Consider the following 23,415-nt stretch of genomic DNA (forward strand, 5'->3'; position numbering starts at 1 on the left):
CCTCCTGTCGCACGTCTGCGCCGCCTGTCCTCGGCGAGGGGGAATCCTTAACGGAAGTAGCCCCGTAGGTGAGTGTACGGATCCGAGCTCCGATAGAATTCCTTTAGATGTTTGTCCTTTGCGTCACCTGTTTTTAAAAGATAATAAAGAAAGAAAAAGGAAAGTGGATAAAAAATGTTACTGGAATGCTTGCAGGCTTGTCCGTATTGTGCTTCTGCCAATGCCCATGGTATCTTAAGTGCGTAGTGATGTGTGCATGGTACGGATTTTGCGGGCATATGAGGTGGGCGGCGGAAGCTGAACTGCTATTTCCGCTCCAGGATTGATCGATCCTCGGGGGGAAATTGCTTCTGACCCCCGGTATTTGGTGGGTGAACCTCTCCATCGTCCCTATCGCCTGGCGGCCTCCTCCCTTTGTGTTTGGAGTTGAGCTTGCCGGCCTGCTTGAAGACCCAACACCTTCTGTTGGTATGATTAGCTAGTTTATCGGGGTGGCCGTGAATCTGGCAGGGTCGGTCCAATATCCTGTCTAAGTTGGATGGTCCGTCTCGGTTCGTCTTGAATGGCTTTTTCCGTTGACTGGGTTTGGGAGTGCTGAATCCGGCGTTGACCGTTGTGTCGTGTGATCTTTCATTATCATTGCGACTGTTGTGCTTGATTTGTCGTGGCTTGTCATTGCCGTCTCGGATTTCGGAAGTGCCCGAGTCGTTGGCGTTGTTGCTTCTACGAGCGAACCAGCTGTCTTCTCCCGCGCAAAAGCGAGTTATTTGAGCGGTAAGGGTTGTCATGGATTTAGGTCCTTCTTGACCGAGGTGGCGTGCAAGCCATTCGTCCCGGACGCTGTGTTTGAAGGCCGCAAGGGCTTCCGCGTCCGGACAGTCGACGATTTGTTTTTTTAACTAAGAACCTAGTCCAGAGCTTCCTGGCTGACTCTCCGGGCTGCTGAACAATGTGACTTAAGCCATCGGCGTCTGGTGGCCGGACATATGTTCCTTGGAAGTTGTCGCGAAAGGCGTCTTCCAAATCTTCCCAGCTGCCAATAGAATTTTCCGGCAGACTGTTTAACCAGTACCGAGCTGGTCCTTTGAGTTTTAGTGGTAGGTATTTGATGGCATGAAAGTCATCTCCGTGGGCCAAGTGGATATGGAGGAGGAAGTCCTCGATCCATACCGCGGGATCCGTTGTTTCGTCGTATGATTCGATATTCATGGGTTTGAATCCGTCTGGGAATTCATGCTCCATTACTTCATCTTTGAAGCAAAGAGGGTGTGCGGCGCCTCTATGTTGGGCCACACTGCGATGTACCTCCGATGGAGTCCATTTGCGGTTTTCGGCCCGGGCATGGCCATGCTTGTCACGTCCGAATAGGTAGCCGTCGTCGCGTGTCGAGGCATGTCCTCGCGATCCGTAGATCGATCTAGCGTGTCCTGCTCAGCTGTCCAAGTCCTGTCGAAGGTCGTATGTACAACCCCGAGCTGTTTTATTCTTGCCTTTACGGCGAGGTGGGGTGGTCTGGTGTTCGGCTTGAGTTGCCGCTTTATCCGGACCAAGTTGTGGTCGACCTGCCACGTTGTGTGATGATGGTACGGGCTCCAGCGCCTCGTCATCGAACTGAGGTAGCAACCTACGCTTCGGGTAGCTTTTGGCTGGGCCACTAAGGCCGTATTCTTCGGCGACCAGGACTTCGGTCCATCTATCATTGAGCAGGTCTTGGTCTGCTTGAAGCTGCAGCTGCTTCTTTTTCAGGCTCCTTGCAGTGGCTATTAGCTGGCGTTTGAAGCGCTCCTGCTCGAGAGGTTCCTCAGGTACGATGAAATCCTCGTTGCCGAGGCTCTCCTCTTCCTCGGAGAGCGGAAGATAATTACTGTCCTCCGAGTCTCCGTGTATGGCCTGTTCATCAGGGCTAACTTGCCCGTTTTCCCGTTCCTCCTGTTCGGAGGTTACCTTGACGGGGTCTTCGGCATCGTCCGGATTATTATTTTTTCCGGTGCCCGTACTGCAGTCTTTGGAACGATGTGACTTAGAGCGGCGTCGAGGAAGCTGGCGCTTAGGCTGTCTCTCAGGAGGTTTATCCTCAACTGGATCCTCTTTGTCATCGTTGTTAGTTTTTTCAGGCGTGTCTACCATGTATACGTCGTAGGAGGAGGTGACCGTCCGTCGTCCAGTGGATGGAGGGTTTTGGCCTTGCTCCTTGTCGGCATCGTCATCCGTACTGGCGATGTCCTCGGAGCCATAGTCAAGCATGTCGGTTAAATCCTCGACAGTGGCTATGAAGCGGGTGGCGGGTGGGAAGCAAAATTCCCCATCATCGGCCTCTAGTTCGAACCGTACATGGTTCGGCTGTGAGTCCCCCGCCAAGGACAAGTTCTTTAATGAGTTCAGCACATTGCACAAGGGCGAGTGCTGGAAGATGTCTGCGGCGCTGAACTCGAAGATCGATAAACGATCAAGTTCGGTATCCGCGGACTCGCATGGTTTGGAACTTGTACCCAGAGAAGAGTCCGGAGTTCCGGTGACACAAATATTGTGTGAGGTTAAGTCCATGTGCGGCTCCAACGCCGGGGAATCTGTGGCCTCCGCGGTGGGGTTGAGCCTCCAATCCTTGGACGGCACTGTATGCTCCGGATCTAAGGCCAGAGCTGTTGCAGGAGCTATCCCCTAGATGCGGCTTGATGACAGATTAAAGTCGTGTTCATCAAGGTGACCAGGAGTGGTTGCCGCGGTTTCGAATCCGGCGAAGATCAAATCTTCACGGACGTCCGCGACGTAGTTCAAGTTCCCAAATCTGACCTGATGGCCAGGGGCGTAGCTATCGATCTGCTCCAGATGGCCAAACGAGTTGGCCCGTGGTGCGAAGCCGCCGAATATGAAGATATGTCCGGGAAGAAAGGTTTCTTCTTGGACAGTGTCATTGTTGATGATCGAAGGGGCCATCGAAACCCTTTTGGGGACGGCACAGAGGAACTCTCAATGAAAGCACCATTGTCGGTGTCAAAACCGGCGGATCTCGGGTAGGGGGTCCCGAACTGTGCGTCTAAGGTCGATGGTAACAGGAGACAGGGGACACGATGTTTACCCAGGTTCGGGCCCTCTCTATGGAGGTAATACCCTACTTCCTGCTTGATTGATCTTGATGAATATGAGTATTACAAGAGTTGATCTACCACGAGATCGTAATGGCTAAATCCTAAAAGTCTAGCCTGTATGACTATGGTTATGTGTCCTTCTTTCCGGACTAAGTCCTCCGGTTTATATAGACACCGGGAGGATCTAGGGTTTACACAAGGTTGGTTACAAAGAAAGGAATCTACATATTCGGCCGCCAAGCTTGCCTTCCACGCCAAGGAGAGTCCCATCCGGACACGGGTGCAGTCTTCTGTCTTCGTATCTTCACAGCCCATCAGTCCGGCCCATGGTTAATAGCCCGGACGTCCGAGGACCCCTTAGTCCAGGACTCCCTCAACCATCACCACTACCACCCACCGCAACCCACCTCGGCCAAGCACTCAGGAGCGAGCTGCCACCCCGTTCCTGAACAGCCACCGCCACCTCGTCCTGACCTTCACAGACGAGCAGAGCCGCCAGAGACAGCGAGATCTGGGCGGAACTGGGCCTGTAGCTCCGAGACATCAGCCATCGGGCATCAGAACCTGCATCGGTCGACACCCCATGTCGCACGAGAGACCAAAGGAACCGCGACCAGCCCGCCCCGCGCCTTGGGTCAGGCCCCTGCCTAGATTCGGGGCAGAGGAGAGCATGCCGGCGTCGCGACCGATCCGAGCCGCCCCGCACTCCGTGCACGCACTGCACCTCCAGGCCGCCCACCTCCGCAGCCAACACCCCCGCCAGGCCGCCGCCGAGCACCCGCAGCATGCCCGGAGAAGCGCCGTGCCGGCCGCCAGAACACGAGCCCCCGCCCGTGTCAAGCAGCCCGGGACGTCAGATCCCCGCCGCCGCCGGATCCGTAGGGGCTTCACCCGGAGGAGTCCGTCTGGCGGCGGCGAGGGGAGGGGAAGCTGGAGAGAGGGGGCCTGCTGCAACGGGGGGAGGGACGCCGCCCGGGTCGCCCTGGGGGAGGACGACACGGGGGCGGGAAAACTGGACCGACCGACGCCCAATGCTAAAAATCTGATGTCGGTTTTTTAGTAATTCCGAAGAAAAATAGATGGATCAGAAGAGTCAAAACGGGTCTTTACCACAGCCTTAGATTTTAATTTTCCGCCAAATCAAATCACAGCTTTTGTTTGATTATAAAAACAGAGCCAACTGTTCCCGACAGCGATTACGAAGAAGATTAAAAAATCGACAGCTGTTCTCCCGAAAGCGCCAACTGTTTCCCGCGAGCGATTACGAAGGAACGAATCCGATTTCGACTAGAACGGTGTTTCCTCCGATGGTATTTAAAAAAAACGATATCGTCTAGAACGGTGTTTCCCGAAAGCGCCAACTGTTTCCCGCGAGCGATTACGCAAACCCTAGTTTTCGCTCGCGCACCCGGTTCCCCAGATCTCGAGTTTGCCCGGCGATCCGGCGCGCGCATATTGACGAAGATGTCACCGATCATGGCGGCGCGCGGGCAGGGGCTGGGCCAGGGCCAGGGCCATCAGGTGCAGCAAGATTTCGACTTCTTCTTGGTGGTGGACTTCGAGGCGACATGCGAGAAGGACGCGCGGATCTACCCGCAAGAGATCATCGAGTTCCCGGCCGTGCTCGTCGACGGCGCCACCGGCCTCATCGCATCCGCGTTCCGCAGGTACGTTCGCCCCAGACACCGGCCTGTGCTGACCCAGTTTTGCAGGGACCTCACCGGCATCCGGCAGGAGGACGTAGACGGCGGCGTGGATCTCGGCGAGGCGCTCTGGCTACACGACGCTTGGCTGAAGGCGGCGACGGCGGGGGCGGGGAACAAGGGACGCGTCCGCTTGGCCGTCGTGACCTGGGGGGACTGGGATTGCCGCACCATGCTCGAATTCGAGTGTCGATTCAAGGGGATCGAGAAGCCCTCCTACTTTGATCGCTGGGTCAACCTGAGGGTCCCCTTCCAGGCGGCGCTCGGCGGCGGAGCGCGGGTCAACCTGCAGGAGGCGGTGCGGGCGGCGGGACTGGACTGGGAGGGCCGCTTGCACTGCGGACTCGACGACGCGCACAACACGGCGCGGCTGCTTGCTGAGATCATGCGGCGCGGGGTCAAGATCACCATCACCGGCTCGCTGGCGCCGCCGCCGCCGCTGCCGATCCAGAAGCAGCCGCCTCGCTCAAGCCCTTGCGGTGGCTCATCGGCGCCGGCGCCTCCGCCGATCCAGCAGCAGCCGCCTCACACATGGCCTTGCGGTGGCTCATCGGCGCCACCGCTTTTGCCGGCGATTCAGCAGCAGCAGCTGCCGCAGCGTCACATAAGCCCCTGCGGTGGCTCCTCCGTGACGTGCTTGTGCTACTGCGGGGTGGCGACCAGAGGTGGCGTGGTGCCGGTGCAAGCCAACCGCTTCTTTGGGGGCGGCAACTGGACGCCGGCCATGGTATAGCTTCGTGTGGACCAGGACCAAATGAGCGAACGAGCCATGGCATGAGACTGAGATTCAGAATCCAGTGTAGCTCAGCTGTTGGTGTTGCTCGTGCTAGCCATCAGTATCAGAGTCTGAGATGATTCTAGAGATCTCCTGATTCTACTTTAGTCCTAGTCTGGTGGTCTCACCTCAGCAATTGATGTAATTGGTCTGGATTATTATCATTAATACTAGATTTGTTTTAGTTAATGTTCCTTCTCCTCGAAATTTTCCAGTATGGATTGACTTCCTAATTAAAATTGAGTAATTGCTGACGAATAAAGAAAGATAAATGGGCAGTGTTAGACCACTGCAAAAACTCATATGGCAAGACTGGTTAGGATAAATACAGCACAGAGCCTGTGAAAGAAAGGAGACCATCCTTATTGATAGAAATACAGCAGAGTAGTGATAAGTACTATGAGAGATAAATCATATGGCAAGGCTGGTTAAGATAAAACTACTCCCTCCGTCTCATAATATAAGAGCGTTTTCTACACTGGTGTAGTGTCAAAAACACTCTTATATTACGGGCCGGAGGGAGTAATTATCATCAAATAATCTATCTTCTTTCACAAAAAATAAACAGGTACAATGAATTCAAATACAAGCACCTCGATTCACTGTGCTGAACTTTACTTGCAATGATGGTTTGTTGATCTGTAACAAGATTCCCAAACTCTCTCATGGATGCAGCAAGACTTGTCATGTGTTCTTTCAACTCCTTTTCTTTATTAATGGTTGATGTGAATATTTTATCCTTTTCTCGATGATGTTATTGTTATGTAAATATTGATTTTGTTTCTCCACCTCCTTTAGAGAGTCTGTAGCATTTCTAAATCTGTCATGTAACTCATTTGAATTGATCTCATTTTGACGTACATGCTGCAGAGCTTTGCTCCAGCCTGCCGACAATCATATCAAACTCCTTGTTCTTTTCAGATATACACAAGTCTTGCTTTTCCACTTTATCTGCAAGTAAATCAAGTTGATGGACAAATCCATATGATACAACAAAGCATCCCTATCTAAGTGCTGCCTTTTCCCCTCGATTCATCTCTTTATCAAAATGGGTTATCAAAGCATCCCTGTCTAAGTGCTTCAAATATGACGCGCCAGCAAACGTCGCATCATTCTATTTGCCGGTAAAAGAGAATCTCCATTTTACATTTTCTGGCAGCACCAGTTATGATTCACCAGCAGTAAAGTTCTGTTAACCTGTTGCAAAGGCCGGTTGTGCACTGCTATTGTCCGGTGGGAGTTTGGATGATTATGTTCAAGTGAAGCACATCCTAGTTGAAATGGGTGTTTACTTTCAAATTCAGGTAATACCGTTGATAGTGCATTTCTATTGTCACTTGAATACATATTTTCGTCTCGGTATTTATGTTTTCAGAAGTGGTTTTAATAGCCAGATTTCCCTTTCATGACTGATTATCTCGACTGCTTTGGCTTTCCAGAAGTCATGGGCAAGGTAGGTTGATTCACTTCCTCTGTTACTGTAAAAAGGATATTACTATTTGTGCTCTTGGCTGTTTGATTTCTGAAATCACCCTGTCCCAGACTTCAAGTGCTCTTGGCTGTTTGATTTTTGAAATCATCCTGTCCCACTTCAAGTGCTCTTGGCTGTTTGTTCAAGTGCTGGTGCAGTGCGTGTCAATGAGAGGCAAAAGGACATCCTATTTGTAAGGCACATGAACTGGATCATTCGATAATATTTTGCAGCACACTATCTTAATGTCTCTGATGTCATGCACAGGAAAATTATGGGAAATCAGATCGTGCTTGTGTCGCAAAAGTAAAGGCTCAATCTCGAGGTTTCCCTTTTTGTTCAACATAGTGTGACATGTCTTGTTTATTGCATAATTTTCTACTATTATTAAGTCATTTACATGCCTGACATGCCTGTTTATCATCGCTTCCACAAGGTGTTCTCTGAGTATGAAAGAGAGACTTACGAAAAGCTGATCTCAGACATCAAAGCATAGCCGAATGAAGCTGTGCAAGCTGTGTTGAAATCCTTTTTACATAAAATCTACAGGAGGAGGTAGAAAGTGCCCTTCCGCTCCCGAGCTCAAATGAGCTCAGAGTCAAATGAGCTCAGAGAACAGTAAAAAAATTCAAGTGCTTGCAAAAATTTGTTATGGAATCACATTCCTATAAGGCGTGGCAAAATAAAAAAAAATCAATGCTCCAAAGTGATTTTGAAAGTAGCATTTTCAGAGCACCGACTTTTTTTTGCCACACCTTCTAGGAATGTGATACCATGACAAGCACTTGAAAATTTTGTCATAATTTTTTTCAGGTTTATTTGATTTTTATTTCATTTGAGCTCAGACTCAGAAACTCTGCGCCCATTTTTGCCTACAAAGAGATTGCCGGGTGGAATGAAGTTCTTTCGTGTCCGCACATGCAAAATGAAAAGTATTACTCCCTCCGACCCATAAAGTTGTATAAAGTAGACAAGTAATATGGATCGACAGGAGTAATGCTTATGAATAGTATATATCATATTGAATAGTCAAGAGTTTTTGCTTTGTATCCGTGAACAATCTGGCTGGGAGCTTGTACCGAACAACGAAGCATTTCCAAGTAAAATAATAAAATATAAGAAATATACTTCCTTTCTGTTTTGTTCTTCTATTTTTTGTATGTATAAGATCATTGACACAAAATTATTGCTGCATCTTTCCTACTCTGATAGTAAACCATTGCGACAGATCTCCTTTATATTTGTATGCTTCATTGTTTGTCACGGATGGAGCCGTTGACACCGCGTCCCAGCCTCAGTCTGTAAGTTGGAGATTGCATCCTGATGCTATTCCCGTACTTCAATGATGCTCTGTACAATAATAACCTACTCTGCTCCGATCCGATGATCTATACACAATCTAAATCCTAGCAGTAAACTATGATACTCCATCGCTGAGTAGCTTCAGCTGCAAATGCTACTGCAAACAACGAAGCTGGACCTGGCTATGAACTGATCCACCCACACGAAAAATGATTGCTCGTATACAAGAGAATTTGTTAAAAGTTAACCAGTAGTTGAGCAGATTTTAGCAGACCAAAAGCGCCATCCTCCAACAGATGCATCGCGGCGCCATATGAGAACTTTCTGGCAAATAAGAAACATGGGACGGATGTGCCGTTGGATTGGCACCACTCAGTCCTGTGTTCCACCTCATAGTTCACATGATCGATACTCTGCAAAATTATTCAGAACAAACTTAGCGTCATGATATTAACAAAATGATAAACCACTTACAATGGTGGTCTTCTCATATTATTGCTACTTTATTATATAACAGAATGTGCACAACCAAAAAAAAAAGAAAAAAAAGGGTAAGCCATCTGCAAGATATATACTCCCTCCGTTCCTAAATATTTGTCTTTCTAGATATTTCAACAAGTGACTACATACGGAGCAAAATGAGTGAATCTACACTCTAAAATATGTCTATATACATCCGTATGTGGTAGTCTATTTGAAATCTCTAAAAAGACAAATATTTAGGAACGGAGGGAGTATTATACAAGAGGAAACCTGTTACTCCATGTACATAATGGTCAACAAGATATACCATGCAGACACGAATACTGAGCAGATTGTTTCTTTGTTCTAAAAAACGGAAAAAGAGGATTGTTTCTTTGTTCTGAAGAACTGGAAAATGGTGTTCTGCAGATTCCACTATCTCGTTTGATGACCAGGATATCTAGGATATAACTGGAGCTTGCTATTGGCCAGCCAAATTTAGAGGCAAAAGGACAAAAGATCAATACATCACTTTCAAGTCTCTTGATGTTCAGTGTTCACAGTTTCACACACTAGTGCCAAAAGATGAAATATGCAAACCAAAATAAGATATTACCTTTATAGCATTGATCTGCTCAGGACTTGCTGCGTCATATTCAAATGTCGTTGGATGCCAAGTCATTTTATCTTTAGGATCTAAAGTTGACTGGTTCCATGATGTATAGGTCAAAGTTCTCCTTTCAAGTTCATCTTCCAGTCCTTTGATCTAGAATTTGAAAGAGTGGGCCCCTCATTATGACTTGAAAGAATAATTACATCAGTTCAAAATCCAAAATATTTGTCAACAATAACAAGCCTTACAGAAAATAATGTCTGCACATAGTGTTCATCCGGAATACAATCGTGCTCCTCCTGGGCAGCTCCTTTCTGCAAGGTTCAAGACGAAGATCATTTATGATGAAGAGAACAAGAGGTCATTATAAAGAACCATTTTTCAGAAATTATATGCACAAGTCTGACAATCTATATAAACTTCCCTGTGAGTATGGAGGGAATGTGGAAAACTGAACCTTACCAATATCTGCTTTCGCCGAAATACAAATCCTAGTCGTCTCTGAAAGAGAGAAAAATTGATGCCATAAGAATAACAGTCAGATATATAAACGTAAAGAACATTAAATTTCAGGGATCAGTATTATTGTTTGGTGAATGACTAATCGCTGTTGAGCAGGGGGTACAAATTGAAATGCATATTTGATTGTTGATGATCCAAGGAAACAAGCATTCACCACATATAGTAGAACTTAGACAATGCCAAATTATACTCAGAACGGGTATTTACATCACTAAAATTGTAGAAGAACTTTGGAAGTAGTACAGAACCAAAGTAGTTTATTTGTTTTTGCCTACCATACAAAATGGGTGCAACTTTATCTAGGAAAGGCATTGATAATTATCTTCTCCCTTCATTTTAAACTTTAGTAGAAGTCATATTGGAGAAAAATGAAGCAATTCATGCATAATTGGAAACCATCGATATATTTAACTTGAATGTCACTTTTAAAACAACAATTTCCTAGGAAGAGCAAAACGACAGCTATTAAATGCAACCTTTTGGCCTAAAACTACATATGGAGCTTGTCTGAGTAAACTGCATAGCAACCTCCTAAAATAAATACTTACAGCATTCACCAGCTTTTGTCCAAGCAAAGCATTGGTCACAACCATCTGCAATTATTAGGTAAAACCAAACACAATCATTACTGTGATGTGCACAAAAGCATGACGGATCAGTAGGCTATATTAAAACAAGATGTCTCGTTGTAAATAACTGCATAATTCAGTATAAGCTAGTTTAAGCACGTTTGTGTAGTGTCTTCACAACATCAATGGATGGGAGTCGGATAATAATAATTTAACAGATCCAGAATCAATTTACATCGGTCATGCATATATGCTAAAGATAAACATTTCTGCTGATCAAATGTAAATGCGGACAAGACCTTTAGTTCGGATAGATATGATATAGCATCTATCTGAATCAGTACAGTAGTTACAGCTGAAAAAACATGCTACATCACACTTATCCAAGGGTGTAAAGGATAAATTCTTATTGTTTATCGCAGTCATGGGATAAATTGTCACGGACATAATCACTGCAGCACATATAACCATATGTCCAAACTAGGGAATTTAAAGTTCAGGCTTTCATACATGTACTTAACGGAAGGACACACATTATCTATTGCTAGCATTATTTGTTAAATGAATTGTAAGTTTAAGCATTCAAGGCTGTAGCACATGAAGAGAAACTCAAACAAACACATCCAAAAACAATGTAACATTTACTTCACGTCAAGGACTAGAAAGGGCCAAAATAAGGTAAGAGTTCCAGTATCCACATCACTTGAACAACTACTACCTTACAATGCTTTCTGAATACTTGAAAGACATGCTTGTCGCCAACAACAACCTCTGCGTGTTTTCTGATTAACATTACCCACTGAAATGAGATGGCAGATGGATTCAGAGTTAAGCTCTTAAACAAGTATGAAAAATCTACAGCAAAAAGAAAGCCATGCAATCACAAGAACCTGGGATCCTTTCCTCCATTTATCCTTTCGAATGACGGGAGACATGTTTGGATTATAGCGCTTCTCTGTCTTGTCAGTGAAACTAAAGACAAATAAACTCATTTTAGAAACTTCAGGCTTAAACACTGCATCTTCTATGGAAATTTGGGAAGTTGCAAAGTAACATATCTTAATTTTCCATTACCTATCCACAATACTTTTAGGTGAACCCATCAAGTAAGTATATGTGTAGCTGAAGTTGTACAAAGGAACACAACTGAAACAGAAATCGATGAAATGTTAAAATTTAAACTAGAAACTGCAGATATTCAAATAATCAATTGATGCTTGTACTGACAAAGGGAAGCAAACCCAAACTACAATACGGAGACATGCATACTAAGGAATAAAAAAAATCTGTACAAAAGCTCTCTCAGCTTGGGCATGTATCCATGCTTCATACTTAATACGATTAATCCATTGTGGAAGCACACACAAGGGAAACCAAGGAACAAGGAATCACAGAATGGCTCCATGACCCCAATAATTTTCCTGCCATCATCTAGCAATTTCCGAGTAAAAAGGATGTTATCCCCGCGGTGGTCCTCTGAATAAGCACCACAACAGGAAACAGAATGCCAGTGCATCACTCAGAAGACTACCCACTTCAATTCTACAGAATGGAATTGGATGTGTTCCAATCGAAGTGAGGGCGTGATAAATAGATATCCTAGTAGTACTAAATTTCACATGTAAATTACCGTTATTAAATATCCAGTTATTTAATTGATCACTAATGACAACTACAGTTTAAGCCCCTGTAACATTTATTATGCGAAAAAACGGAACGAGATCGCTACCTCCGAAGAAAACAGTACATACCTATCCGAGAGCAAAACAAATCGCTGGTTGGCGGGATCCTCAAGCGCGGCGGCGAACAACATCTTCTCCGCCTGTACCATGGTTGGTTCGCCCCACGCCACCTGCAGGACGCAACCATATTTCCCCAACTCAAAATCGAACCCTGGACTCCGCGATCACGGAAACCAGATAGTCGGTAAGAGGGTCAACCTTGACGGCCCTCGCGAGTTGACGGCCGTAGAAGTACGGCGATCCGGTGGTGGTGCGGTCAAGGACGAAGCCCGGCGCGGAGTGCACGTAGACGGAGAACCTCCCCTCCTCCCCATTCTGCCGAAACACGCACGCGACGATCAGAACCAATCGAATAGACAACCAAACGTAACGAATGGGGAGAGCCGCTGGGCGCTTACGCGGAAGAAGGCGTCCCAGAGGAAGTCGAGCGGCAGGCCGGCGCGGGCGAGGAAGAGGAAGGCCACCTTCCCCGGCCCCGCGGAGGGCGGCAGCGCGTCGAGTGGCGCGGCCGGGGGCTGGGTGCGGAGGAACGCGGCGACGAGGAGCAGGAAGGAGAGCGGCGCGGCGAGGCGGAGGAAGAGGCGGGCGCGGGCGCGGCGGCCGGCCGGGAGGGCCAGCGCCCACGGAGCGGGCGGCCTCTTCGCCACCGGCATCAGCGGGGGCGGGCGCGGGCGCGGCAGCTGCCCCGGCGCCGGCGTGGGCCTCGGTGGCATTTAAAATCGGAATGGAGTTAGAAGGCGGCGTGGCGTTTCGGGCACGCGGGGTGGGGCGGGGCCGCGACCGCGGCCGCGGCGGGGTCGGTGGAGAGCGGTGGAGAGGACGCGACGGTGTGGTGTGGTGTGGTGTGCGCTGGTGGCGCCGTGTTACTTTTCGCCTTGCTTTGCTGAGCTTCTGGTGCGATTTTTCAGTCTCGTGACGCGCGCGGGCGCGGTGACTCTCTCTCTCTGTGGGGCGCGGCGGGGATTGGGTCGGGTGTTGGCGATCCGCGGCGTGTGGCGGACCTGGCGGTGGCCTAGCTGTAGGGGCGTTGGGATCTGTGACCCGGCTGCGGAGGTGCTGTGAGATAACATTTTGTTTTCGAATGAGTTCTTGGATTTGGAGATCCGACTACGACGCGTGGTCTAGGAGCATCTCCAGCCGTTGGCCGCAAGGAGCGCCTAAAAACGCCGTCTGGGGGAGCCGGCGCAAAAAATCGGTCTAGGGACGAGTTGGTCCCCAGCCGCCCGCCTCAGGGCCGACACATGCGCGTTCAAAAAAGGCAAATATATAGCAAATTTTGGCAAAGTTTGGCGAAGTTCGGCAAATATTACATAAATAGTCGCGGATTTTTATTACATAATATATCCAATTAGAAAAGAAACTGGCTGAAGACGGAGTAGTCGCCGTCGTCGCCGTCATCCTCGCCGTCGTCGTCGTCGTCGTCGTCGGGCTTCTCCTCCTTGACGCGGCCGTCCCTGGTGGACCCCTGACCGGCGTCGCCAACGCGGACTGCTGGCGGCGGCGCGTCGTCGTCGTCGTCGCTGTCCTCGATGACGACGACTCCTCCTTCGTCGCGGCCCCGGCGGCGCTGCGCGAAGCGCCGCAGGGCGGCGCACTGGCGCTGCCTCGCCATCTTCAGGGAGTCCGTGCGCGCCCATTCCAGGGCCGCGTCGTCGTCGAGCTCGACGTCGCCGCCGTGCTCCGTCTTCATCGGCGCGAGCCCCGGCTCCGTCTTGGGCTTGACGAAGCGCGGAGGAGCCGACGAGGAGGCGCGCCGGCCGCCCTCGTTGATGACGATGCCGGCGCTGCGAGTGCGCCGGCCGAGCGGCGTCAACGTCGCGGGCTTGGCCTTGACGCCAAGCAGCGCCGGAGAGTCGGAGGAGTGCGAAGAAGAGCGTGATGAGGAGTGTCGGGTGGTAGGTGCGACATATGCCAACGGGTGGCTTATCATTGTGGGAGCCAGTAAGACATCGCCGGTGCCTGAAAACGGGATAAGGCGGAGATATGCACGCCGGCGGATCTTACCCAGGTTCGGGGCTCTCCGTGGAGATAACACCCCTAGTCCTGGTCTGCAGGGTCTCCGCATGATCACTAAATCAACACGAGTAGCTACAAATGCTCCTTGAGCTGTTTGGCTAGAGGAAGAAGAAGGGCAAGGCTAGCTCTCCTTTTCTCTCTATGTGGTGTGTAAAACTATGTGAGATCAACCCTTTGCATGGGTGTCCCGGGGGGTTTATATAGGCCTACCCCCAGGGGTACAATGGTAATCCGGCTGGGCGCGGGTCCCAGCCGTCAGTGTCTGTACTCGCCGGCTTCTCCGCCGGCTGCCGGCCTCTCGGCCGACAGGCCGGCCCCACCGCTTGGGGGCCTTGTCGGCGGCTGGTTACTGTCGCCTCGCCTCTGATGACGAGGGCTTTGTCGAGGTAAGCATGGCTACAGTGCCGCCGCCTTGTGGGCTCTCACTGTAGCCTCACCTCGTCTTGTCTCCTTAATGAGGCACATGTTTCGAGGGAGGGAGGTAGCCGGCTACGCCCCCGGCCGACTAGGGGAGGCCGGGCCGCCTTCGAGCGTCTCTCTGGCTAAAGGGGCCCACCGCCCGCGGGTCGTACTGGCGCCCGTCGTGGGTGACGTTGAGGTCAACATGGCTACAGTGCCGCGCCAGACGGGGGATGGCTGACCCGTACGACGCCCTGTGGCCATGCCTGTTCCGGGATTCGGGGGTAGTGGGCTGTACTGCGGCCACGCTCCGAGTCGGATGTGCACCAAGGATATGCCGCACGACGAGGTGGCTCATATGGTGAATTATCTTGCAAACCGCAAGCTCTCTGCAGAGTGGCAGTTTGGCAAGGAGCCGTACTCCCGTGCTCATCCCCCGCCTACGGTATGTTCTCTTTATCCTTTCTTCTCTTAGTTTTGTCGCCGAGTTTTTCTTGGCCGACTCTGACCAGTCAGCACGTCTTGGCAGAGCCCTCTCCTTTGACCTGCGGCCGGGTCGGGGGCGGATCACCGATTTCTCCCCGACCGGGCGGATCATGACTTGGAGGACCATGACTTGGGGGCGGCCGCCATGGACGACAACACCGAGGCGGGAGGCGGCGAAGCCGGCGGCGAAGCAGGCGGCTCCGGGCTTGGAGTCAGCTTCGACGACTGGCCAGATGACGACGAGGCGGAAATCGTCCCACGCCGCCAGCCGGCGTCCGGCCATGGCGCGGGTTCCTCCGCCGCGCCGCCTGCTCGGGGCGGCGGGCAGAAGCGCCGGGCCGCGTCGGGCTTGTTCGGCAGTCGGCCGAAGAAGCCCAAGGGTGGGGCGGCGGCGACCAGGCGGGATGAGGCGGCCGCGAAGGCGGACCGCTTCCGCAAGGTGGTGAAGCAGCCGCAGACGGTGTCGGCGTAAGTGTAGATTCTCTTGCATACTATTTCTTCTTTTCTTGTCGATTTTTGAATCCTTGTCTTGTCTCAAAAATCAGGGCTCCGCTTTCTCTTGAGCGGGTTGCTACCGCCTCCGTGGTTGGATCGCCGGGAGGATCCGGGAGCACCCGCCGTGTGGACCCTCGCGCCAAGCTTCAGGCGGCGACGGAGCGAAATGTGCGGGAGGCGCGGGAGGAGCGGGAGGCGAAGGAGCTGAGGGCGGCTGCCGCCAAGGCGGCACAGGAGGAGGAGGAGTCGGCGAAGGCGCATGCCGACGCGGCGGCCAAGGCCCAGGCGGAGGCTGCAGCCGCGGCAACAGCGGAGGGGGCCTTGCTTGTCACCCCTCTGCGCGTCGCAGCGCCCGAGGTCCCGGAGCCCCCGCCGGAGGGAGCCGGCGGCGACCAGCCGGGGTTGGAGAGGGAGGACGACGTCGTCGTCCCGGAGAGGGAGGCGGCACCGTCTTCGCCGACTGGGGCGGCCCAAGGCAGCCGGCCTAACGTGCCGCCTGCGCAATCGGCTGGGGGCGAGCCAGCTGCGAGGACGGACCTGGTGGTCCAGTCGCCATCGCGCGGGGAAGGCCACTTCGGCTTCGGACCCGCAAAAGGCCGCGGGCTCTAGCTCGTCGGTCCAGGACGTGGAGGCGGCCAGCGCCAGCTCGGGGTGGACGTAGGGTGGAGGGACGGCCGTGGTGAATGTGGCGGCGCAAGAAGTCCGGAACCGGCTTCAGTCCCAGGCCGCAGTGATGAGGCAATACAATGACGAGTTCCTCGCGACGCGGGCGGCCATTCGGGTAAGTCTTCCCATTTTTGCTTTTTGACCTTGGTTTCTTCCGTGGGGGCGCGTCAGCGCACCCACTGGGTGTAGTCCCCGAGTTCCGAGTCGGCTGCTGAGCAGGCGGCTTGGAACTTCTTAGCGGGCTTTGTTTGCTATCTTGTTCTCATTCGCTTTTTCGTCTGTCTTGCAGGACTACCACAACCTCCGCGCGGCTGCCTTCAACTCCCAGGCTCGGGAGCTGACCCAGAAGAATGCTGATCTATCTGAGAGCCGGGGTAAGTACTTCATCTTTTATCTCATGTGGGGGCGCGTCAGCGCAACCACTGGGTGTAGTCCCCGAGATTCGGGCTGACTGCTGAGCAGCCGGGTCGGATCTTTCTTGACGACTTCTTTCTTATTGCTTTTTTCTTCTCTGCCATGTCTGCAGCGGCCAACGCCAAACTGAGGGAGCAGCCGGGTGGGACTCAGGCCGCCCTTCGCGCTAAGGAAGCCGAGTTCGACGCCTTGGCTCAGGAGCGTGACCGCCTGGTCAAGAAGCTGGCCGACCAGGAGGAGAGCCACAAGGCGGCCCTGAAGGCGGTGCAGGATAGCGAGGCCGCCCTTCAAGCCGAATATGAGACGGAGGCGGCGAGCTGGGCCAAGGCGAGGTAGTCGTTGATCAACGACTACGGCCAGATCGAAGATTTGGTTGACGGTAGGCCGCCCTCTCCTTCGTCCCTTGCTTGCCGCTTGCCGTTTGGTTCACTTTCTGACTTGGTATTTTTCTCTTCTTTCTCTTTCTTTCTCGTGTAGAGTACTTCCCTAGCTACTCTACTGCCGCCAACCAGGTCGTCGAGGCCCACCGTGAGGCGCAAAGGCAGGCTGGCGCCAAGATCGCGCCGAACGCTCGCCGGTTGCTTGAGGAACAGCTCCTGGCGATTCAAGCCCGCCTCCAGCCGGCTCACCGCATGCTCCGCCGGCTTCAGCCCGTTGGGGCGCAGGTGCTGGCCGCTCTCTGGCCCGGCGAGGTGATTCCCCACACTCCCAGTTGGACTGCCGACTGGCTGGAGGTGGCAGCCGGCCGCTTCGAGGCCTGGAAGGCTTCTGCGGCTCGGTCAGGCGCCAGGCGGGCGCTGGAGTTCGTCAAGGCCTGGTATCCTGAGCTGAGCTTGGACCAGCTGGCCACCTAGCGGTAGGAGGCCGACACGGAGCTGGAGCCGGTGCGGCCGGCTATCATCCAGCGAGCCTCGGCGATCGCTGACTACACCGACACCAGCGCCTTTGCTCCTGAGGTGGATGACAACGGCGTTGCCCAGCCGGAGGAGTGGTTCGGGCTGAACCCGGCAGATGGCGAGGACTCGGCGGAGGAGATCGACTCCAGCGACGAGGGCGAGGAGGAGGAGGGTGAAGACGCCGCGCCAGATAGTGGGGCAGCCGGTCAGCCTCAGCTTGACCGTGCCTCCAGCAACAAGGTGCGTGCGAGCGCACCGCCTGCAGCCGGCGATGGTCAAGCCGAGACTCGCCAGCCGGCCACTCCTCCAGCCGGCGCTGCCGTCTCCACCGACCAGCCCGGCTCCCCTGCTGCGCCCTTAGTCTAATCTGCTGCCTCTACTTTCCTGTTTTATTACTCTTGGAACAGTATTTTGTTAAGTTTGCACAGTTCCACCCACTGGGGGTGTATTCGAACTATATTGACTGCCGGCCTGTTGAAGGCCTTATGTGTAAATATAATCATGCATGTGTTTGGCTTTCCATTGTTCTTCGCTTTTCATCCTTCGACTGTTTCCTTTGCCGCCCTCCCTTGGTTGCCGCCTTCCCAGCTGGACAGCTGCTCTGCAGTCTGTGGCTGGAGAAGTGCTTGGCCGGTTGGGAGGGCAAGTACTCTAGCTTTGTTGGATTGTAGCAAAGTGACTTGGAAGCCGGTCAGCCGGCTGTTTTGACAACCGGTAGGCGTGGTTGGAGGCCGGCTTGTGTTATATAAGTTCGTTAGTCCTTAGCCGTTTTTCGTGTGGGCATCCTTTCTGCCTTTGGCTCTTGCCAGTCGAACAGTCGATTCTTCGAGCTGCGACTTACAACAAGAGAGGGCTCGGGTGCTGGCACACTACTTGTCTGACTTCAGGTAGAACTTTTAATATAACTTAAGGCGGCCAGTCCCCGGGCCGACTAGTCGAACCCGGTGCCAGATAGGAAATCAAATGTAATAATACATTCATGGGTATGACACTCGTCATTCATAGATAAAGGAGGGCAGTCCCCGAGTGCACCTCGGGGGGCCCGTTGTCTCGTACTTAATACAAAAAGGTAGCATGATACATACTGCTTTTAACTGTAAAATCTTCTCAGGAGGTTGGCGTTCCATGGTCGTTCCGACTCCTTGCCGGAATCATCCCTCTTGCGTGCTCTTGGCTTCTGTGCGTCGATCAGGTAGTAGGAGTCGTTGCCTAGGGCCTTCCTGACGACGAAAGGGCCTTCCCAAGGGGCCGAGAGCTTGTGCTGGCCGGTTGTTCGCTGGATCAGCCGGAGCACAAGATCGCCCTCTTGGAAGGATCTTGGCTTGACCTTCCGGTTATGGTAACGGCGCAAACCCTGCTGGTAGATGGCGGACCGGCTGAGTGCTAACAGCCGGCCTTCTTCCAGCAGGTCGACGCCGTCTTCTCGCGCTTCCTTGGCCTCCGCCTCCGTGTACATGGTGACCCGAGGCGAGTCGAACTCGATGTCAGTTGGGATGATAGCCTCGGCACCATATACAAGGAAGAACGGAGTGAAGCCGGTTGACTTGTTTGGGGTAGTACGCAGACTCCAGAGGACAGCTGGCAGCTCATCGAGCCAGCAGCCGGCCGAACGCTCCGGTGGTATGACCAGTCGGGGCTTGATGCCCGGAGAGGATGAGGCCGTTTGCTCGCTCGACCTGGCCGTTTGACTGCGGGCGGGCAATGGACGCTAAGTCCAGTCGGATGCCCTGTGTCGCGCAGAAACGTGCCAGTGCTCCCTTGACAAAATTCGTGCCGTTGTCGGTGATGATGCTGTGTGGTACACCATACCGAGTAGTGATGTCTGCGATGAATGTCACGGCAGTCGGCCTGTTCAGCTTCTTGATCGGCTTCGATTCAATCCACTTGGTAAATTTGTCCACGGCGACGAGCAGATGTGTCATGCCGCCACGGGCTGTCTTGAATGGGCCCACCATGTCCAGCCCCCAAACGGCAAAGGGCCAGGTGAGGGGGATGGTCTTGAGTGCAGAAGCCGTCAGGTGTTGCTTGGAACTGAAGACTTGGCATCCTTTGCAGCATTTGACTAATTCCTTGGCATCTTCCAAAGCAGTCGGCCAGAAGAAACCATGGCGGAAAGCTTTGGCAACAAGTGATCTTGAGGCTGCGTGGTGGCCGCATTCGCCTTGGTGGATATCCTTGAGGATTGCTATGCCCTTCTCTGGCTCGACGCAGCGCTGGAAAACTCCAGTGACGCTACGCTTGACAAGTTCTCTGTTTATTATTGCGTATGCTCCGGCTCGGCGTTGCACTAGTCTTGCCGAGATCTCATCAGTCGGCAGCTCTCTGTTGACTAGGAAGTTGAGGATGGGCTGGGCCCATGATGGAGCTGTGACTTCTTCTATTGTCAGTACGGCCACTGTGACCCGGGTGGGTGGGTTGGGTGGTGGAGAGTTGGAGTCGGCCACCGCCTCTTGTGTCGCTGCAGTCCCCGGGCCGACTGCTGCAGTCCCCGGGTCGGGTTCTGAAGTCCCTGGGCCGCTTGTCGAAGTCCCCGAGCCGCCTGCTGGGTTCCTCCAGTCGGATCCGGCTGCATCAGGGGCGGGCGGTACGAAGATAGAGTCCGATTCTGGAGACGGCTTGATAGATGGTTTGAGGAGGCGCTGGAGAGAGACACCGGTTGGTATAGCCTGACGGGTGGAGCCGATCCGTGCCAGGGCATCTGCTTGGTCGTTGTCGGCCCGTGGCACGTGGAGGAACTCGCACCCTTCAAAGTATCCACTGATCTGCTGGACAAGGAATCGATAGCTCGCCATGTTTGCGTCCTTGGCGTCCCAGTCGCCAGATGATTGCTGGACCACCAAGTCCGAGTCGCCATAACACAGGATCCGGCATATGCCGAGCTCTTTGGCTAGCCGGAGCCCGTGTATGAGCGCCTCGTATTCAGCCACATTGTTTGAGGCGGCAAAATGGATTTGCAATGTGTATCTGAGCTTGTCGCCTTTGGGAGAGGTGAGGACAATGCCGGCTCCCAAGCCGGTGCGCATCTTGGACCCGTCGAAGTGCATCCGCCAATGAGTGGAGTCGGGAGCCGGCGGCAGGTACTGGGTCTCGGCCCAGTCGACAAGGAAGTCGGCCAATGCTTGTGACTTGATGGCGGTGCGGGGCTGGTAGAAGATTGTGTACGGAGCCAGCGCAATGGCCCACTTAGCCACCCGGCCGGATGCATCCCGGCTGCCTATGATCTCGGCAGGCGGGGCGGTGCATACGACCGTGATGGGATGCTCTTGAAAGTAGGGCTTCAGCTTCTTGGCGGCGAAGTACACTCCATAGCACATCTTCTGGTAGTGCGGGTAGTTTTGCTTTGAGGTGGACAGTACTTCGCTTAAATAATATACCAGCCTCTGAACCAGCTGAGCTCGGCCTTCTTCTGGTTGCTGGACCACGATGACTGTACTGACCACTCGGCTAGTCGCAGCAATATAGAGGAGCATGGGCTCCTTCTCAGTCGGCGCTGCCAGGACGGGTGGAGTGGTAAGCATCTTCTTCAACTCATGGAAGGCTTGGTCTGCTTGGTCGTTCCACTCGAAGTGGGTGGATTTCTTCATGAGTCGGTACAAGGGAGAGCCTTCTCTCCCAGCCGGCCGATGAAGCGGTTTAGGGAGGCCAAGCACCCGGTGAACTTCTGAACGTCTCACAACTTGGTGGGAATCTCCATTCTCTCAATGGCCTTGATCTTCACAGGGTTGCACTCAATGCCGCGTTCGGAGACCAAAAAGCCTAGAAGCTGGCCGGCTGGTACTCCGAACACGCATTTCTCGGGGTTGAGCTTGATTTGGAATCGGCGCAAGTTGGCAAATGTTTCTTTGAGGTCTTCCAGCAGGGTGCCGCGCTTCTCCGTCTTCACCACAATATCGTCTACGTAGACGTGGGCATTTCTGCCGAGTTGCTTGAGGAGGCATTTCTGCATGCAACGCCGAAAAGTGGCACCGGCATTTCTCAAGCCGAATGTCATAGTCAGGTAGCAGAAAGCTCCGAATGGTGTGATGAAGGCGGTCTTCAGGCGGTCAGCTGGGTCCAACTTGATCTGGTGGTATCCTGAGTAGGCATCCAAGAAACTCAACAGCTCGCATCCGGCTGTGGAGTCTATCACTTGATCAATCCGTGGTAGGGCAAACGGATCTTTGGGGCAGGCCTTGTTGAGGCTAGTGTAGTCTATACACATACGCCATTTGTTGTTCTTCTTCAACACCAAGAGCGGGTTGGCAAGCCACTCTAGGAAAAACACTTCCATAATGAAGCCGGCGGCCAGGAGCCGGGCTATCTCTTCTCCTACGATTCTTCTCTTCTCCTCTGACAGTCGGCGGAGAGGCTGCTTGACTGGTTTCGCGTCCGCTCGGACGTGTAGCTTGTGCTCGGCGAAATCCTTCGGAACACCCGGCATGTCCTTTGGGGACCATGCAAAGATGTCTCGATTCTCACGGAGGAAGTCGACGAGCTCGCCTTCCTATTTACTGTCCAGGTTTGCACCAATGACAACAAACCTCTCCGGGTTCTCCGGGTCCAGAGGTATCTTCTTCGTCTCCTTGGCCGGCTGGAAGGAGCCCTGAGCATCATATTCCTTGGGGTTGGGGGACAGGGCCGGCTGCTTGCCGGCCATGGCCACAACTCGCTCCAGCATCTTCTTCTCTTCTGCAACCACGAGGGACTCGGCCAGTCGGCTGCTGGCTGCAGCGCACTCGATGGACTTCTTGTAGTCTCCGGCTACAGTGATGATCCCCTTCGAACTCCGCATCTTCATCTTGAGGTAGGCGTAGTGGGGCACAGCCATGAACTTGGCCAGGGCAGGTCAGCCAAGCAAGGCGTGGTAAGGGCTCTCTAGGTCCACTACTTCGAACCAGATCGCCTCTCGGCGAAAGTGATCCTTGTCTCCGAAGAGAACATCCATCTTAATCTTGCCGATTGGGGAACAGGACAGGCCGGGTACGATGCCATGGAACACGGTCCGGCTTGGCATGAGCTGCTTCGCCTTGAGGTTCAACTTCTCCATGGTGTCGTGGTACAGTATGTTGATACTGCTTTCGCCATCAATCAGCACGCGGGAGAAACGGGCAGCTCGCCTTTCCGTCGCGAGGGTGACGTCCAACACCAATGCGTAGGAGCCAGGAGACGGCATCACCTCTGGGTGATCGGCCCGGCTCCAGCTGATAGGCCTTTCAGACCAATGCATGAACTCGGGGTTGCTGGAGGCGACTGCGTTGACCTCTTGGTGCTGTCGGCGCCGGCTGCGCTTGTCTTCAACCTGGCTCGTGAAGACGACGTAGGCGGCGTGCTCATCTGGGAACTCATCCTGAATGGCTCTGACTGCTGGTCGAGCAGCCGACTGCTGGGGGGCTGGAGGCGGCGGGCCGGGAGGCGGAGGCGGCACCAGCCCCTCGCCCTTGGAGATCCGTGTGAGCCAGTGGCACTTCTGGGTCGTGTGGTTGGACGGCTTCGCGCCGCTGTGGAACTTGCAGGGGGCATCGAGAGTCTGCTCGTAGGAGAAGGCCGGCTGCCAAGCCGGCCTGCCGCCCTTCTTCTTGGGAGCGGGCCGCTCTTCGGGCTGCTCGTCTTCGACAGTGACCACCTGCCGACTGGTGGAAGGCGGCATAGGGGCCTTGCGCTTGTGGTCGTTCTGGTAGGGGCGTCGGTTGGAGTCGCCAGCCGGCGTCTTGGGAGCCGGAGCAAGCACCTTTCCAGAGGCGTCCACTCGGAGCTCGGTCTTCATCGAGGAGTCGGCCGTGGCGTACTTGTCGGCTATGACCAGCAGCTCGTCGAGGGTG

The 23,415-nt window shown here is 53.2% G+C and overlaps 3 protein-coding genes across 3 annotated transcripts; 2 read left to right on the forward strand and 1 right to left on the reverse strand.

The window, feature by feature from the left end:
- The first annotated feature begins 4,286 nt into the window (after window positions 1–4,286).
- LOC109755062 (uncharacterized) lies at window positions 4,287–5,753 on the forward strand. Its single transcript, XM_020313946.4, has one exon. It carries the CDS (start codon window positions 4,551–4,553, stop codon window positions 5,520–5,522), a length of 972 nt encoding a protein of 323 aa, XP_020169535.1. The 5' UTR covers window positions 4,287–4,550; the 3' UTR covers window positions 5,523–5,753.
- An 823-nt stretch (window positions 5,754–6,576) lies between these two features.
- LOC123497866 (farnesyl pyrophosphate synthase 2) lies at window positions 6,577–7,456 on the forward strand. Its single transcript, XM_073510620.1, has 5 exons — window positions 6,577–6,688; window positions 6,773–6,868; window positions 6,955–7,017; window positions 7,107–7,228; window positions 7,303–7,456. Exons 2-5 carry the CDS (start codon window positions 6,845–6,847, stop codon window positions 7,343–7,345), a joined length of 252 nt encoding a protein of 83 aa, XP_073366721.1. The 5' UTR covers window positions 6,577–6,688; window positions 6,773–6,844; the 3' UTR covers window positions 7,346–7,456.
- A 559-nt stretch (window positions 7,457–8,015) lies between these two features.
- LOC109755055 (glycosyltransferase BC10) lies at window positions 8,016–13,288 on the reverse strand. Its single transcript, XM_020313939.4, has 11 exons — window positions 12,644–13,288; window positions 12,444–12,560; window positions 12,255–12,355; window positions 11,578–11,649; window positions 11,394–11,475; window positions 11,222–11,302; window positions 10,483–10,527; window positions 9,875–9,913; window positions 9,661–9,726; window positions 9,416–9,565; window positions 8,016–8,750 (listed from the first exon to the last, which is right to left on the reverse strand). The coding sequence occupies exons 1-11, from the start codon at window positions 12,956–12,958 to the stop codon at window positions 8,574–8,576; spliced, it is 1,245 nt and encodes a 414-aa protein (XP_020169528.1). The 5' UTR covers window positions 12,959–13,288; the 3' UTR covers window positions 8,016–8,573.
- Window positions 13,289–23,415: the final 10,127 nt, after the last annotated feature.

This window comes from Aegilops tauschii, chromosome 3 (assembly GCF_002575655.3).
Source record: "Aegilops tauschii subsp. strangulata cultivar AL8/78 chromosome 3, Aet v6.0, whole genome shotgun sequence".
NCBI lineage: Eukaryota > Viridiplantae > Streptophyta > Magnoliopsida > Poales > Poaceae > Aegilops > Aegilops tauschii.